The 15,970-nt window shown below is 33.9% G+C and overlaps 1 protein-coding gene across 1 annotated transcript; it reads right to left on the bottom strand.

Annotated features, from left to right (window-relative positions):
• Positions 1–13,504: 13,504 nt before the first annotated feature.
• On the bottom strand, positions 13,505–14,152 carry LOC127796984 (late embryogenesis abundant protein At1g64065-like). The gene has a single exon (XM_052329379.1). The coding sequence runs from the start codon at positions 14,150–14,152 to the stop codon at positions 13,505–13,507; it is 648 nt and encodes a 215-aa protein (XP_052185339.1).
• Positions 14,153–15,970: the final 1,818 nt, after the last annotated feature.

Genomic DNA, 15,970 nt, shown 5'->3' on the forward strand with positions numbered 1-15,970 from the left:
GATCGTGCAGATTAATTACTCTCTTCTGTCACACAAAAAGTAACTTTTCCACCTCCAGATTTACCATTTTCAAATTTCTAAAGGGAAGACTTAATTCACTAATAAGAAAATGAAAACAAAATGTAAAACGCCGCTTAAGGAAGTTTGGATAATTTGACCGATTCCAATTCATACCCAAAAGTCTCAACTCGTTTAGATAATTTGACCGAATCCAATTCATACCCTAAAGTCTCAACTCGTTTAGACTTCGAGGCACTATTAGCAACGATTATTATTTTTGCTTTTAAAACTTAGTGATGTACGTTGAGAGGATGAATGAACAAGCATATATACTAACTACTTAGTGAGCATTCAAATCCCGCTCAAGGGTGTTTGGGAAGGAGTTAGAATAAGCACTAGAAATTAATTTTGTATAGATCAAAGTGTGAAATATTAGAGCTACATGATTTTACCCTTTACATAGGTTGAATTCCCAATGATTGAACGAGATTCTCGGCCCAATCATCTCTCGATATTTTTTAATCAGATAGTGGGACACAATCATCTCTAGAGGCTTTTAGACTATGGTGTATGATAATCTTAGTGTAGACCACTTCTCTGGGTAACAGAAAAGAGAGTATACCACTTGTCACATTATGGTAGTTAGCAATAATTGGTGGGATATATGGCTAACCATGATTTGCTCGTTATTAAAACAAGTATGGATAAATTTTATAAATAAATATAAAAGGTGCATGCCATTGTCTGTTGCTCATTCATCTCTTTTTCCATAGTAGTCGATGCAACCGTTGCATCATCGTTATCTTCACCTTGCCATCATCGCCTTACCTTATTGTCATCATCTTATCTCGTCGATCGCCCTTGTATCCTCGATAGAGGAAGGATGAAGCGACGGTCACTGAGGCAATAGCAATAAGACAAGGTGATGGTAGCTAGGCGACGGCAACAATTACATTGGCGACCATGGGAAGAAAAAAGAGAAACCAGTGGGCACTAGCACATTTTATAAATGTGCAATGTGAGAGAAGACATTTTGATGTTTTAGACCCCCTTCGGTAAGCCCTTCTATGCTTCTCAGACAAAGTGGTTTAATTCAGAAGGTATTGCCACCAAGGCTCCATGTAATGATGACCTCACTAATTTTAATTTGATGTTTAATTTTCAAATATTACATGTCAATTAAATTCAAGCTAAATTATGATTTGTACAGTACTTTTTATTTTTATCGTCAAACTCTAGGATTTTATTAAATTACTAGATTAAGAGCAATAGATGGAATTTTTTCCAAAGTGAAAGTATGTTTTGGGTTTGAGAGCATTTTTTAAAATATATATATAATAATAAAATTCCCAATTTTTTTAAACAAAACATAGTGTTACGTACAATATCCTCAGCCAACTACATGTTTGTCACGTATATAAACTTATAATAAAAATATAAGCTCTATTTAACATATTCATAAATTTATTCTTATCATGAATATGTTTTAATATGTGATTAATTTAAAGTATTATTATTGAGATGATGTCTGCCATCACAAAATCTTACCCAAAACATTTGACCAGACTAGGAACCATATATGTTTTGAACTTCCCTTTGCCTGAAGTCATTTACTGCGATAGGATAGCTGTTGATACTGCATGAATTCACAATTTGAATTCTCAAATTTGATATAATTTTTGAATTGAATTAATTCAAATCTATAGAAAAATCCAGAGTTGGAAAGAATTGAAAGTGAATTGATGAATCTAAAGTGAATCATGAATCACTAGATTCTTATTAAACCAAAAAATTTAAAAGAAATCAGAAAAATATGAACACTCCATGTCTATCTTTTAATTATATTTATTTATAGTTTATGTTGGTTTTGTGTTTCTAAATAAGGTCTAAGACGGTAACATTTTTTAGGTGGGTCTAATTTTCATACGCCTCATCCCATGATTGAAATATAATCCTTATCATCACTAATTGACAGTACAAAAATAGAAATCAGACTAAATTCATTTGTCATTTCTTTGGAAGAGAAATTAACATAACTCTATTTACTCAAGAAATAGGAAGTCCAGCCCATTTGCTTGTGTAGCCCATTTGTTGTGTTGTCCTAGCTGTCGATATATATATTTATGTCTTGGAAGACTCTCGTTCTCCCTTTCTCTTTCTTGTCAATGTCGATGACCCCTCCTCATTTATCGACTTTTCTTGTCGCTTTATGCGGGGTTTCCTTGTTGATTTATGCGATGATCTCCTTGTCATTCTTGGATTGCGACTCATTAATTTTCCTTTCTATATATTCAGTATGGTCAATCCTTGAGAGGTAAGTTTGTGCAATCTTGATCTATTCTCGGCTTCTCGCTTTATCTTCGTGATTCTTGTTCTTGTGTGGAGTCTACTTCATGTAGAGCATCCGTTTTCTCTTGAGTGGGTGAACAAATTGGGTTTGGGCTTTGTTGAGGTTTGGTGATTCTATTCTCGGTGTTACCTAGTTAAGTGGTGATTCGATTGTTTAGATTTGAGCTTTGAATGTCTTTATCATGACTTGTCACAGAGTTTTTATTATATTTTGTGTGTGTTTGCTTGATTCTAATTTCGGTTAATATTTATATTAATCATTTTTTTTATAGATCTTCTGCTCACAATTTATATATGTTTAAGGAACTTAAGTATTAACTATTAACTATCTTGTTAGCTTTTACACTAGTAATAAATAACGGAGTCCAATCTGCATTAGAATTAATAACCAGAAAAATATGAGGGTTTTAGAGAAAAAGAAACTATTTGGATTAATGTAAGTTTGAGAATTTGAGACGAGATAAATTAAGGAATGAGAAAAGTCGGCTTAAGGCATAGGCCTAGGGTCCCAAAAAGGGGAGGGGGGCAAAAAAATTGAAATTCTCGTCCATGGCTTGGGGCCTGGGATTGTAATTCATGAAATTGTCGACTTCGTTGAGTAACAACAATGTGGGTTCGGCGGCCTCGTTCCCGGAGAAGTCCAGTCAGCGTCGCTTCTTGGGGCTACCGTCGTCCTAATCCGGGAACACGATGTAGAAACTGGTGTAATCCTCCTGGGAGAGAAACAGAAAGAAACAGAAAGGCAGACAACTCCATCAAGTGGACAACAAATCTAATGAGAAAAGCGCGCTTGGAGTTGAAATGTGAACGGAGAAGACAGTTTGAAAAATGGGGAAAATGGGGGAGGATGTATGCATATATGGGGGGTGGGGGGCAAGCGTGTGAGAGAGTGTGAAGGCGGAGGGGAAGAAGGTCCGAGGAGATTGAGGAGGGAGGGGTGACTCGGACTTTGTACTTTTTAGGATTATTATTATAATATTAAAACCTGGGTTGGTTGGTTTACGCGGTTGGGGATAGGATAGCGCGAGCGAGGAACGCCCAATGGGATTCAGCACATGCCTTTCCTTTCCTTCCTCTTGTTTTGCTTTGTTTTGTGTTGTTTCTTGTGGGCATGTTTAGGTTTGGCGAGTCCGAAAATTGCCCACACTTCCCCTAAATCAGTGGAAAGAGAGCCATTAACTTGAAAAAAATCCTACACATTACATTACATAACTTAAACTTTCCAAGTTAAAAAAAACCTAATTTGTTATTCTATTAAAGAAAAATCTTTATAAAAGGGATTTTCAATATTTTAGATAAAATTTAAAAACAGCATCAAGTGTTTCTCGTTCTGGGTGAATTCATAAAAGTGTTAAAATTAGCTGTTTTTTTTAGAGAGATTTATATACATTTTAGGGTTTTTTAATTTCAAAAATTAGATTAACTTGGTATTCAATTTGGTTTTGGAAATAACACCAACTCTAAATGTAAGTGTAACACAATAAATATTAAGTAATTTGATTATATTATTGATTGAAAAATATTCATTTTTTAAATTAGAATATACAAATTTAATTAATGATTTTATATATTAAGAAATAAAAAATAAATAATTTTATTATTTTTTAAAAGATCATTAAATTAGTTATCTCCCTCAGCGTCAACCCTTGAGTGAGCCATGTGTTAGGCATCTCCAACCTTCTTCCCTATTTCACTCCCTATTATATTATAAATAATTTACTTTCTATTCTAATTTTGCATAAAAATGTGTGTGCGCTCCGACCACACTCCATATTCTCCTCTTTATTTTATTCTTTATCCCACTTATTTATCAATAAATTACAATTCTATTTATTTTACCTCACTTATAATTTTTATTATTATAAAAATTTATTATTTATTTGATAATTTAATTTGATAATTCGCATACAATAAAATGTATAATCAAATATACAAAATAATCAAATATTCGTATACAAAAAAATATATAATCAAATATACAAAAAAATCAAACCAACGCATATATAAATATATAATATATGATATTATATATTGCTTGCATATTATTTGTTTTCTTATCTATTTATATTATTTGCATAAATCTGAAATATGATATTATGATTTTGTTTAATTTTAAATATAATTTTGATTTTGGTAAAATATAATATTAAGATTTTATACAATTTTACATACATCTTTCAATTCAAGCAATACAAATAAATAAATAAATAATAACATACAAATATACATAATTATTTATATATAAAATAATTATAAAATACATAAAATTTTATGTTTTGTATGAATGATAAAGAGAAGAAATATAATTGTATTGTGAGGGATATATGAATATATATTTTTATTAAAAATAAATATTATAATATTATAGTTTATGGTTTGATTTTAATTTTATAATTTAAAAAATAAAACAAAACTATAAAATATTTTTTTAAAAATAAAAACCCAAACTATATTCTTAAAAGTTACAACAAGTTACAAGCCAAAAATTTTAAAAGTAATAAAATAGGTTTAATTTAGTTTAGATAGATAATTTTCTATAATATGTTTTTAGTTTATAATTATATTTAAAAAATATATTTGTGTATATTTATATATATGTAAATCTTTTATGTGATATATATACTCAATTTGTGTATATTTATAGATTTGTAAATCTTTGTGTAATATATATTTAGTTTGTGTATTTATACATATGTAAATCTTTGGTGTAATATATATATTTAGTTTGTGTATATTTGTATTTAGATTAGCAATAAACAGTAGCGAACGGTGGAGGCGGATGACGGAGAAAGAAGGAGATGGAGGTGTCGATGGTGGCAAACGGTGACATGAGAGAAGCACTGGGTGAGAATAGAAGACCTAGAGAGACAAAGAGAAGAGGGCATTGAGCATTGAGCACTGACCATCTCCCACCAACGTAGGCGAGCTCATCGGTGACTGATTTCCTTCGTTTTCGAGCTTGTTGACGATTCCTTTGTCTTCAAGCTCATTGACGACGTAGGCAACGACCGCTGGTAGAAGACCAACGATGGCAAGAACAAATGTCGAATGGTCGAAGATGAAGTAGATGCATGTTGACGCCCAACGCCACTATTGGTAGTGATCCGATAATGATAGAAATGAATATTTAATGATCAGAGGTAGAGGAGATACAGTGTAGAGAGGGAGAAAGAGAGATGGAGATGCAATGGAGAGAGAGACACTCTGAAGTGAGAGAGGGGGTGGGGGAGTATGAAGAAAAACTCCAATTTTAGACGTTTCTTTAGATAATTTGATTTTAATTTATCATGATATTTTAGTGTCAAATAAATAGCCAAATAAATATTATCTGCTTCCAGTTCCAGGAAGGTGCCTCTCGGCCCTAAGATATTTATGGGATTGATGACTGACTACTGGGCACAGATTTTTCTTTTTTCCAAAAAAATAAACAAATTGGAAATGATCTTCAGATCAGTAACGGTAGAGGATGCTTAAAGTGCCACCATAAAGTAGTTAACGGTGGAATTCCTCTGAATGCATGTTTCTTCAGCGCTACCAAACCAATAAAAAAATGTCAAAGGTACCAAAAAAAAAATGAGAATGGCTCCTAATTAATTTGAGAAAATTAAAAAAATTTATTATTCATCTTCAGCTAATTATTAATAACATCTTGATTCAAAGATTCGTCCTATAAAATATGAACTGAATGTTGGTTTTCTTCAAGTTATGAGTAGCCTTGTAATCTATTATTTCATTTGGTATATTCTATAAATCATATTCATGTTTACTTACTTGACATTCTATACCCTTAAAAAAAAATATTATTCATGGCAACCACCTTCACTTAGAATTCTATATTGTTTTTTTCTTTTGCCAAATTTTTAATTATTTGTCTATGGATAACAATTTAAACCTATCCAACTAATATTATGTAGCAACCCGTGAAACGTAACTTAATTTAATTATTAGTTATTGGGTTAATTTAATTTAAATAAAATATTAAACTATGTTATTAATAACTACAATAGTAATCAGTAGTATGAGAATAATGACATTAACAATTATAATAATAAGAGTAAAAATAAATTCATTATCAAGTATAATAATAATAATAAATTATTATAAGAGTAGGGAAATTGGAGGATGGCGTGAAGTTTTCCTGGATTTGTTCAATTCCATAGGATGTTTGACTTGGCATTGAAATTAGAGTGAGGGGAAATTAATTAAAGGAGCAGCCAGCGCAGGCAGCAGCTTCTGCTGCCCACGTGGCTATTTCTCCACCAAGTTTTTTCTTTAAATTAGAGCCATTAACTTGCCCCTTAAATGGCTTAATTAAACAGCCTTTGGAGCAATTAATCGGAAGGAATTGGGCAGAATCAAAGAGAGCGCGCGCGCGACAGCAGAAAGTAGAGAGAAAATTGAGATTTTTTAAAAAAAATCTCACTTTTAATTGCAAACCGAGAGTACCAGGTAATTCAGGGAGTCGAATACTACATTCTGTACGGTCAGAATTTCGTTTCAAGTCCAATTTTATTAATTTTGGCAAATAATTGGGATATTGCAGTTTGTATAATTTTTACTGTTTTTGGACCGAACGAGCCTAAGGATATCTCTGATAAGGCAAGTTCTTCTTACCTATCTCGTCGTTTCTATCGTTGGCGATTTATTGGGCCTCCCTTCGTTTGTTTCGGCCATTAATTAATTATGAAGCTTTTAAACGGTTAGTTTAAGATTTAATTTATTAAATGGATCTCGTGGGTTTTATTCGTTGGTTGCCTACGGGGGTTTGTGCCACCCCCTGCCTGTTGGGAATGATGCCGTACTCACCCGGGGCTAGGTTCTTAGCGGATCGGGTATTAATTGGATTTTTGGTTATTTTCTGGCTGGAGCGGTTGTGTAGTGGGGGCTAGGAGCGGCGGTTCGGTGACGGAGTGACTGTCGTACGGTCTACCTTAGGCCGCCGGCGAGTCTCTCCTACCCACTGATCGTTGACCGGTGCCAGGCACTACTGACTAGCTTAGCCGTTATGTGATTATAGCATACCTGCTTATATTTTATTCTCGTTGCATGTTTTGATGTGCACATGGGTACGGGTTGCATGTTGGGATTAACATGATTTGGTTATGCTTGGTCACGGGCATTTTAGCTTGACCAGGATACATCCAGCACAGGCATATGCATTGCGTGTGGCTTACTATATGGGCGGAGCATGGCCTGATGCCTGGATGTATGGGCGCCTTGTATCACGTCGATGCTCACTACGCCATTGCATTTTATGTGCATTGCATGGCTATTGATAGTATTTAGTTCTCGGACGGGAGTACCGTTCCGAGGGAGCCTATGGCTCGGTTGTCGGGAGTACCGACATGGATACGGGTGACGGGAGTACCGCCCCGGGACAGTGCGCACAGGTTTGTTGAGGATATTGTTGCCTTTCAGGGCAGCGGCAGGTTGGTATGGGACTTGGGTGCCAGGTGTCTTGTGTGGGCCCCAAGGACCGGTAAGTGCTCTTACTATACTGCACTGTTGTGTTGTAGCGTCTTATGACTTGTGTGTACTTGTGGGGCTGTGTTTGGGATGGTCTCTTCTTTTATTTATAGTCTTTCATTTCTTATAAACTTGCTGAGTCTTGCGACTCACCTTGCTTTCCATCATTCCAGGTAAGCGTAAAGCAAAGGCCGAGGGCGAGGATCGTTCCACTTAGCAGCCGGCCGCGTTGGTAAGGTGTACAGTTAGCTGCCCCCGTCATCTCTGATGTTTTGCTAGAGTCGTTGTCTTTTATTTTTGACTGTGCCAGGTTGTCATTTGTACCTCCTATTGTTGGCACAGGGTCTGTATGTATTTTTATATACTCCATGACCGCTGTATCAGCGGGGTACCTGCGGACATGCATGTATATCATTTTGCTTCCGCTGTTAAATTTCTTATTTATGCATGCCAAGGCATTTTTGTCTTTTGTCTATTCCTCTTCCCTTCTGTGAGCGCACTCGTTCGGATAGACCGAGTGGTTGAGATATCCGGGCGGGGGTGCTTACATATTATATTATTGACTTCACTCAAATTATGTGAAATAACTTGGGATGATCGTCCTTGCACAGTCCCTAATAGTCGTGTCCTTAATTATGTCAGAGAAGATAAATTGTATTGATTTGACCCTTATATAGGGTAAGAATCGAACTCACAATCTATTAAATTGACATCAACATATTACTCATTCAAATGTTCAACTCATACCATAAAAACAAATTATGTAAGTATTGATTGAAGTTAGGCAGAATAATATTTAAATGTCCCTACATGTCAAAAAGTCCAATATGAGATAACATTTTTCAATTTCTAATAAAAGTCGAGAAGAGTAATGATTTCATATTCTAAAAATTTTATATATAACACTTTTCTCGTTTTTGTTAAGAGTCGTAGCTATAAACTATAATTACGGGTGTTATTTGGCTGCACTCTTATCCTGTAATTAAAATAAAATAAAAATATAATAAATTTTATATATTTTTTTTATTTAGATGAGAGGTTTATACTCATCAATGTATGAGTGCAATTGTAGTCCAAATTTAAATTTATATTTTTCAAATAAGTGCAAGTCGTCCACTGAGTGATTTATTTATAGCAATAGAAAAAGAATGTCACATACACACACTCATTTGGATGAATTGATAATATGATTTTTTTATGGATTTTCAAATAACAGATGTTAGGAAATAAAGTAAGGCAGAAGTCAAAATAAACACTGAATATAAGAATATGAAATTGGATAACACTTGAATTAAGACAATTTCAGCACCAACTCGCTGATCTTCAATTTTTAGCAGAAAAGATTAACAATATTAATTTAATTTCAGATATGAAGATTTGTTATTAAATGCAAATAGAGATAATGATAATTCTAATTTAAGTAATCTCCATACATGATATGCGAGATTCTAGTTTAAGCAACTACCATAAATTCAATTGTAATTAATACACAAAATAATTAAATTAATCATCCGGAATTGGGTATGATAGCGTTTCCAGTTCTAGTAACTCCCATACATGACATGAAAGCTCTAAGTTAGACTTAAACTCCAATCCAAACTTAGTGATTTTTTAATAATTAATACACACTCATACTGACATTTAAATTAATGTCACTTATTTAAAACACAACTTTCTTTGGGAATCATTGGCGTTGGACATTGTCCCTGCCTTAACCCAAGATTGGATTTAGCCACTCATCTTCATTTGAAAATTACTTGACAAGAATTTAAATGACGTAATTTAAATGACAGGAATTAAAACAACATAAATTAATCGGTCATTTAAGCGGTGGATAATAAAATAATAATAAATAATATGAGAATTCAAAAGAAGAAAGAAAAAAAAAATATTATAAGAGAGAAAAGAAAAGAGAACAAGAGTAATTTTCCAAGGAAAACTCTAAGAACACAACTAAGTTTTCATTCAAGAATAATCATTCTCTCACAAATGCACCCAAGTGAGCTATTTATAGCCCACAAGATGTAATACAAACCATACAATTTTTAACTAGACATAATTATATCTAATGAGCACTCACAAAACATTCACCTAATTAGTGAAAGAAAATTAGCTAAAAGACAAAAAAGACAAAAAATACAAAAAACTTTAGGTGGTAAAGCACTCATAAAAATACAAAACAGATAAAAGTCTTCTACAAGTTGGCCTTTGTTAGGCCTTTGATTGGTTTTGGACATTTGGTTGGTCTTGAGCCTCTCTTATGTTGGATTCCATTTGATAGTTGGGCCAAGTACACTTGAAATATCCTCTAGACTCTATAATTGACCTTTGAATTTGAACAACAATAATGGATAATCCAACGTATTTGTAAGCATCCCCGCCCGGATATCCCAACCGCCCGGTCTATCCGAACGAGAGCGCCTACATAAGAGAAGAGAAACAAACACAAGACGAAAATACCCTGGCATGCATACATACGAAAAATACAACAGCAGAAGCAAAACAATATACATGCATGCCTATAAGTACCCTACTGGAACAGCAGTCAAGGAGTATATAAAAATATACAGACACCTGTGCCAACGATAAAAGATACAAGGAACAACCGGGCACAGTAAAAAATGAGAGTCAGAACTCTTAACAAAACATCAGAGAAAACGGGGGCAACTAACTGTACACCCTACCGACACGGCTGGTTGCTAGGTAGCGCGGTCCTCGCCCTCGACTTTTGCTTTACCCTTACCTGGAATGATGGAAAGCAAGGTGAGTCGCAAGACTCAGCAAGTTTATATGAAAAGGAAGGCTGTAAATGAAACAGAAGATGAGATCATCCCAAAAATAAATCCACATGTACACACAAGTCATGTGACGCAACAACGCAATAGTGCCGTATAATAAAACATATACCGGTCCTTGGGGCCCACATAAAACACCTGGCACCCAAGTCCCATACCAACCTGTCGCTGCCCTGAAAGGCAACATAAATCACCACAAACCTGTGCGCACTGTCCCGGGTCGGTACTCTCGTCACCCGTATCCCTGCCGGTACTCCCGACAGCCGAGCCAAAGGCTCCCTCGGAACGGTACTCCCGTCCGAGAACTAATAATTACCAGTAACCATGCAATGCATATAAAATGCAAGGCGTAATGAGCACCAACGTGATACAAGGCGCCCATACATCCAGGCATCAGGCCATGCTCCGCCCACGTAGTAAATCACACGCGATGCATATGCCCGTGCTGGATGTAACCTGACCAATCTAAAATATCTGTGATCAAACATAACCAAATCATGATGATCCCATCATGCAGCCCGAACCCATGTGCATACCAAACCATGCAACAAAAATAAAATAATCAGGCATGTTATAATCACATAACGGTAGAGTAGGTCAGCAGTGCCTGACACCGGTCAGCGGTCAGTGACCAGGAGAGACCATCTAACGGCCTAAAATAGACCGTATAACAGTCACACCATCACCGTACAGCTAACCCTTGCCCCCACTGTCTAACCACTCTAGCCAATAAATAACCGAAAATCCATAATAATACCCGACAGCTAAGAACCTAGCCCCGGGTGAGTACGACATCATTCCCATAGGATTGGGGGTGATACAAACCCCCGTAGGCAACCAACGAATAATACCCTCGAAACCATGTTAATAAATTAAATTATTAAACACACCGTTTAAATTCCATAATTTATTAACAGCCAAATCCAACGAAGGGAGGTCAAATAAATTGACATCGAAAGAATCGACAATGAGGGTATAAAGAACTTGCCTTTCCGAAGATAGCCTTAAGCTCAATTTGACCAAAGGCGGTCAAAGTTATACAAACTGCAATATTCCAATTATTGACAAAATTAATAAAATTGGGCCCCAAATGAAATTTCAACCGCAGAAAATATTAATTACTAACTTAGGCACATACCTGGATAATTAAATCCGGGATTAAACGAAATTTAATTTGAATTTAAGCTCCAAATTTCTGAAATTTCCTCTCCCTCGCGTGCACGCTGCCTCTGTAAAATTTGTAAAATTTTACTGTTTGAACTGCTCCAATTCACGCCCGAAATCGGGCTTTAAATCGCGGCCAAAATTGGCCAAAATGGGTGGCCAGCGCGCGGCCACGTGGCAGCGCTAGGCGGCCACCGCCTTCACCCCGAAACGACGTCTTTTTGGGGTGCTTGGCTGATTAAAAATCAGCCCTCGCGCACAGCCCCCCCCCCCGACCTCGCCTATGCCTGCCTCGCGCGCGACCGCTCGCGCCCGCATGCTCATTCAACCTATATAGGTTTTAACTTATATTTAAGGTGAATTTTTCCCTCTTCCGCGATTCACGCCAGCCTACCTCCAACTTCCAAAAATCACACTTTCGCCCCCTAATTTAATTACAGTTATGCCCAAAACTTCTAAAAATCACACAACTCGATTTATTTTAATTTTTTTTTAAAATCCCAGAAATTCCTAAAATAACAAAATTAATTATCCTAACTTCTTATTCCCATAAAATCACATAATTTAATTTTATTTACTCACAACCAATTATTTTACTATTTCTTTTAATTTAAATTATCCCAAAATTAATTTAATTTGCCATATACGGGCGTTACAGTCTTCGATTTATGTCCCTAATTAATTGTCGAAGTCAACTTCCTTACTTCATTCTGAAATAATATAAAATGCGAATAATTATTAATTTTAAGCATAAATATAAAGTCAAAATAGAGATATAATTAATTAAAATTTAAGAAACATTGACCGTTCATCATTATTTCTTTTTTATCTAAACCCCGTCACAAATGTTATCTAGGGGCTCAAAAAATAAAAGAGAAGTGTTAAAATGATCTAACTAGTTTTTAACTTTTAATTAAGAGTTTTATTAACATTTCATTTAATGCAGTTCATAATCCATTAAATAAAAAATGATAAAATATTAAATTAGTTGGACCTCAATGCAAGTTGTCCCTATTCTTTGGTTCTATGGCTTTCAAGAGGACCACGTTAACCATTTGTACAAACAACAATTAACATAGTATCTTAACTCTATTTATACTACATTAATTAATGTGAATCTAAATCCTAAATTAAATCCCTAATTAAGCCTCAATTAAGTCAGAATCAAATTGCACATAACCCAATAAATAATTTAATTTAATTTAAATTTTTAAATCATTTATTGACATAATATTTCCTCGCTAAATAATTTTAATGTTAATTTAATTTTTTTAATTATTTAGCGATCGAATATTCCGTCGTTAAATTTAAAATTTTCATAAAAATATTCCGTCTCTAAATTTATAAAATATTAGAAAATTTTCATACAGAATATTCTATCGCAAAATTTTAACGATGGACTATCCATCAGGGAGACGTCTCTAATTAACGATAAAAAAATTCTATCACAAATCCATCACTAAATAACGGATTTTTTTTTAGTGAGTGTATCTCTAATTTCAATCACGAGCGAAATCACAATCTGGCGATCCCCATGGTATATTACAAACCGATAGGCAGTCATTCATATTTTACGAAAACTACATGTTAAAAAGTATAAATATATAGGTGTTACACAAAACAAAATATATAGAAAAACAAATGAAAGAATATAAGCATGACATGCATGATATTTATTCTACATCATTCATTTCTACGCTACTTACAAGTCAAGTCTAAAACACCTAAAATTATCTGCACTTCACATTCTGTAGCTGCTTGGTGACTGTGTTGACTTCCATGTTGCAATTCATTTCGGCAGATTTCTTCTTTTTAAACATGAACATTATGGTCACCTTCCCATTCATTTTGGACGCGCTCGTTAATGGTAGAATCCCAGAACTTAACTCCCTCTCCAATTCTGAATTGCCTGCCAGACTCGCCGGCGCAACCAAGTCCACCGCAACGTCCAGCTTCTTGGTAGATCGGAAATTGGCCTTGGACTTGAGGACGGCGCCGCTGCCGACTTGGGTACCACTGTAATAGAAGAAGATGGCGGTGTTGTCGAACTTGTAGGGACCAAAGTTGGTGTTCTTCACCCCAAGCTGAGCGTTCATTCTCAGATTAAACGAAGCGTTGGATGTTTGAACCTCGAAAGGGTCGAAAGTGGCCTCTCGGACCCGAAACTTCGGCGTTCTGAACTTCATCACCGTCATGGAGAAGAGAACTATGACGCCGGTTTGGAAGATGACGAAGGCTACTATATAGAGCAGCCACTTCATCCGCTTCTGGCGGCGGAGCTCGTCGTCGGGCAGAGCCACGGCAGCCTCTGCGTCATGCTTGGCCCTGGGAAGATCGGACTGAGGAAGCTCTGGATGGACCTGAGGCTTCTCTGCCATTGATTATATATGTAAATTCTGGGCTGGGTTCGATCTAACGAGACAATATAGATAGATTGGTAAGAGTCGATTATCTGTTTGCTCGAATTGGTGAGGCTGTGAAGTGATCGATGGTGAACTCAAGGCAAGGCCATATATATATACATATAAAATCGATCGAACAAATTAGAACGCGTTCCAGAAATGCAGGGCGTGTGGAAAATTAAAAGCGGCGGTGCTTGTTTGAAGTTTCCATCTTGACGGTTTGACCCATCAGAACTTTCTTATCTATCCGTTGCACTAAATGATTTGAGCCTTAGGAATTTGAAAATTATTTTTCTTTTTCGATCAATAACAACGGCAAACGGAATTTTAATTATGAAATATTTTGCATTTAATTTCCAGAATTTTTTTTACATATTTATGGCAATGTAATTTTTGTTTTTTTTAAATTATATAAATAATCTTCTACAAGCAAATTAAGCTTCAGATTAAATAAGTGAAGTTTTTATAAAAACTATAATAAAAAGTTATTATATATAGTTCAGATTAAAACATTATTTGCATAAAATTCTTTACAAACTTCTAAACCAAAAAGGCCGAATTTTTATCAATAAGATATTTTTTCATACAAAATGTATTTTCTAAATAAATATTATATATATAAAACAAATATTATACAATATATAAACTCACTTCAAATGGTTTACCTAATGTATTACTTAATGTATGGTATTTTTTTATTATTTAATGTATTAGAACAATCTATAATATTGTAATTATTATTTTTTAATTTTATTATTTAAATTAATGTCAAATTCTTTTGTTATCAAATTATTATGAAGTTATTTAAATTATAAATATGAATTTATTAAAATAAATATATTGAGTATAAAAATAAAAAAATTAAACAAAATAATTATAATTACAAAAATGGGAATAAAAATAAATATTAAAATAAGAGTGATCCCTACTAATACCTATTACCTTAATTTTTAGTCACAAGAGTTGGGACAAATTACGAAAGTCACAACATTTGAGTTAGGCCCACAAATTCGTACCTTTGCATGTGGCTTACTTGAATTGGTTATGGCTTGTTGGAAATGTCCAAAGGGTCACTCAAATGGGTTTTATTTTTTAAAAAATAAATAAGATAAAATTATATTAAAATAATAAAATTTAGGATAAGTTATTCGAATGAAAATGAGAGATAATTTTATTTAAAAAATTTAAAATAAAATTTTATATTATTTTTTTAAAATAAAATAAAAAATACTTTTATTCGAAATATTTTTTATATTTTATTTTTTTCAATCTATATATTGATTAATAAATATTATTTTAAATAAAATAAAATAAAATGAAATGAAAGGGATCACAAACAATCACGAGAAAATGAGTTACTTGGTAGGGTCAGTTCAAGGGATAGGTTGGTGAGGCAATTGATTAGGGTCCTAATTTCTAGAGCTTAATAAATAATTATTTTAATTTTATTATTAAAATAAAATTAATAATTTTTTAATTTTTTTATTAAGGGGTTGATGGCCCCTAAATTATTGATGCCTTAGGGCCCTAACCCCTTGAGCGGGTCCTATTGCTTGGAGGAATGTAAAATGTAAAGGATAAATGATATTTTAAATTAATTTAACTATTATTATTATTATTATTATTATTATTATTATCCAAATTACCACTAACATAAACACAAGAGACTTTTATTTATTTGGAACATTGTCCAAAGAGAGAAATAGCAAATAAATCGTTTCAAAAATTTCAATATTCTATTATCTACTACAATATAATTTATATATTTAAAATACTGCCACCTCATTAGTTTCA

This window comes from Diospyros lotus, chromosome 3, assembly GCF_014633365.1.
Source record: "Diospyros lotus cultivar Yz01 chromosome 3, ASM1463336v1, whole genome shotgun sequence".
Lineage (NCBI taxonomy): Eukaryota > Viridiplantae > Streptophyta > Magnoliopsida > Ericales > Ebenaceae > Diospyros > Diospyros lotus.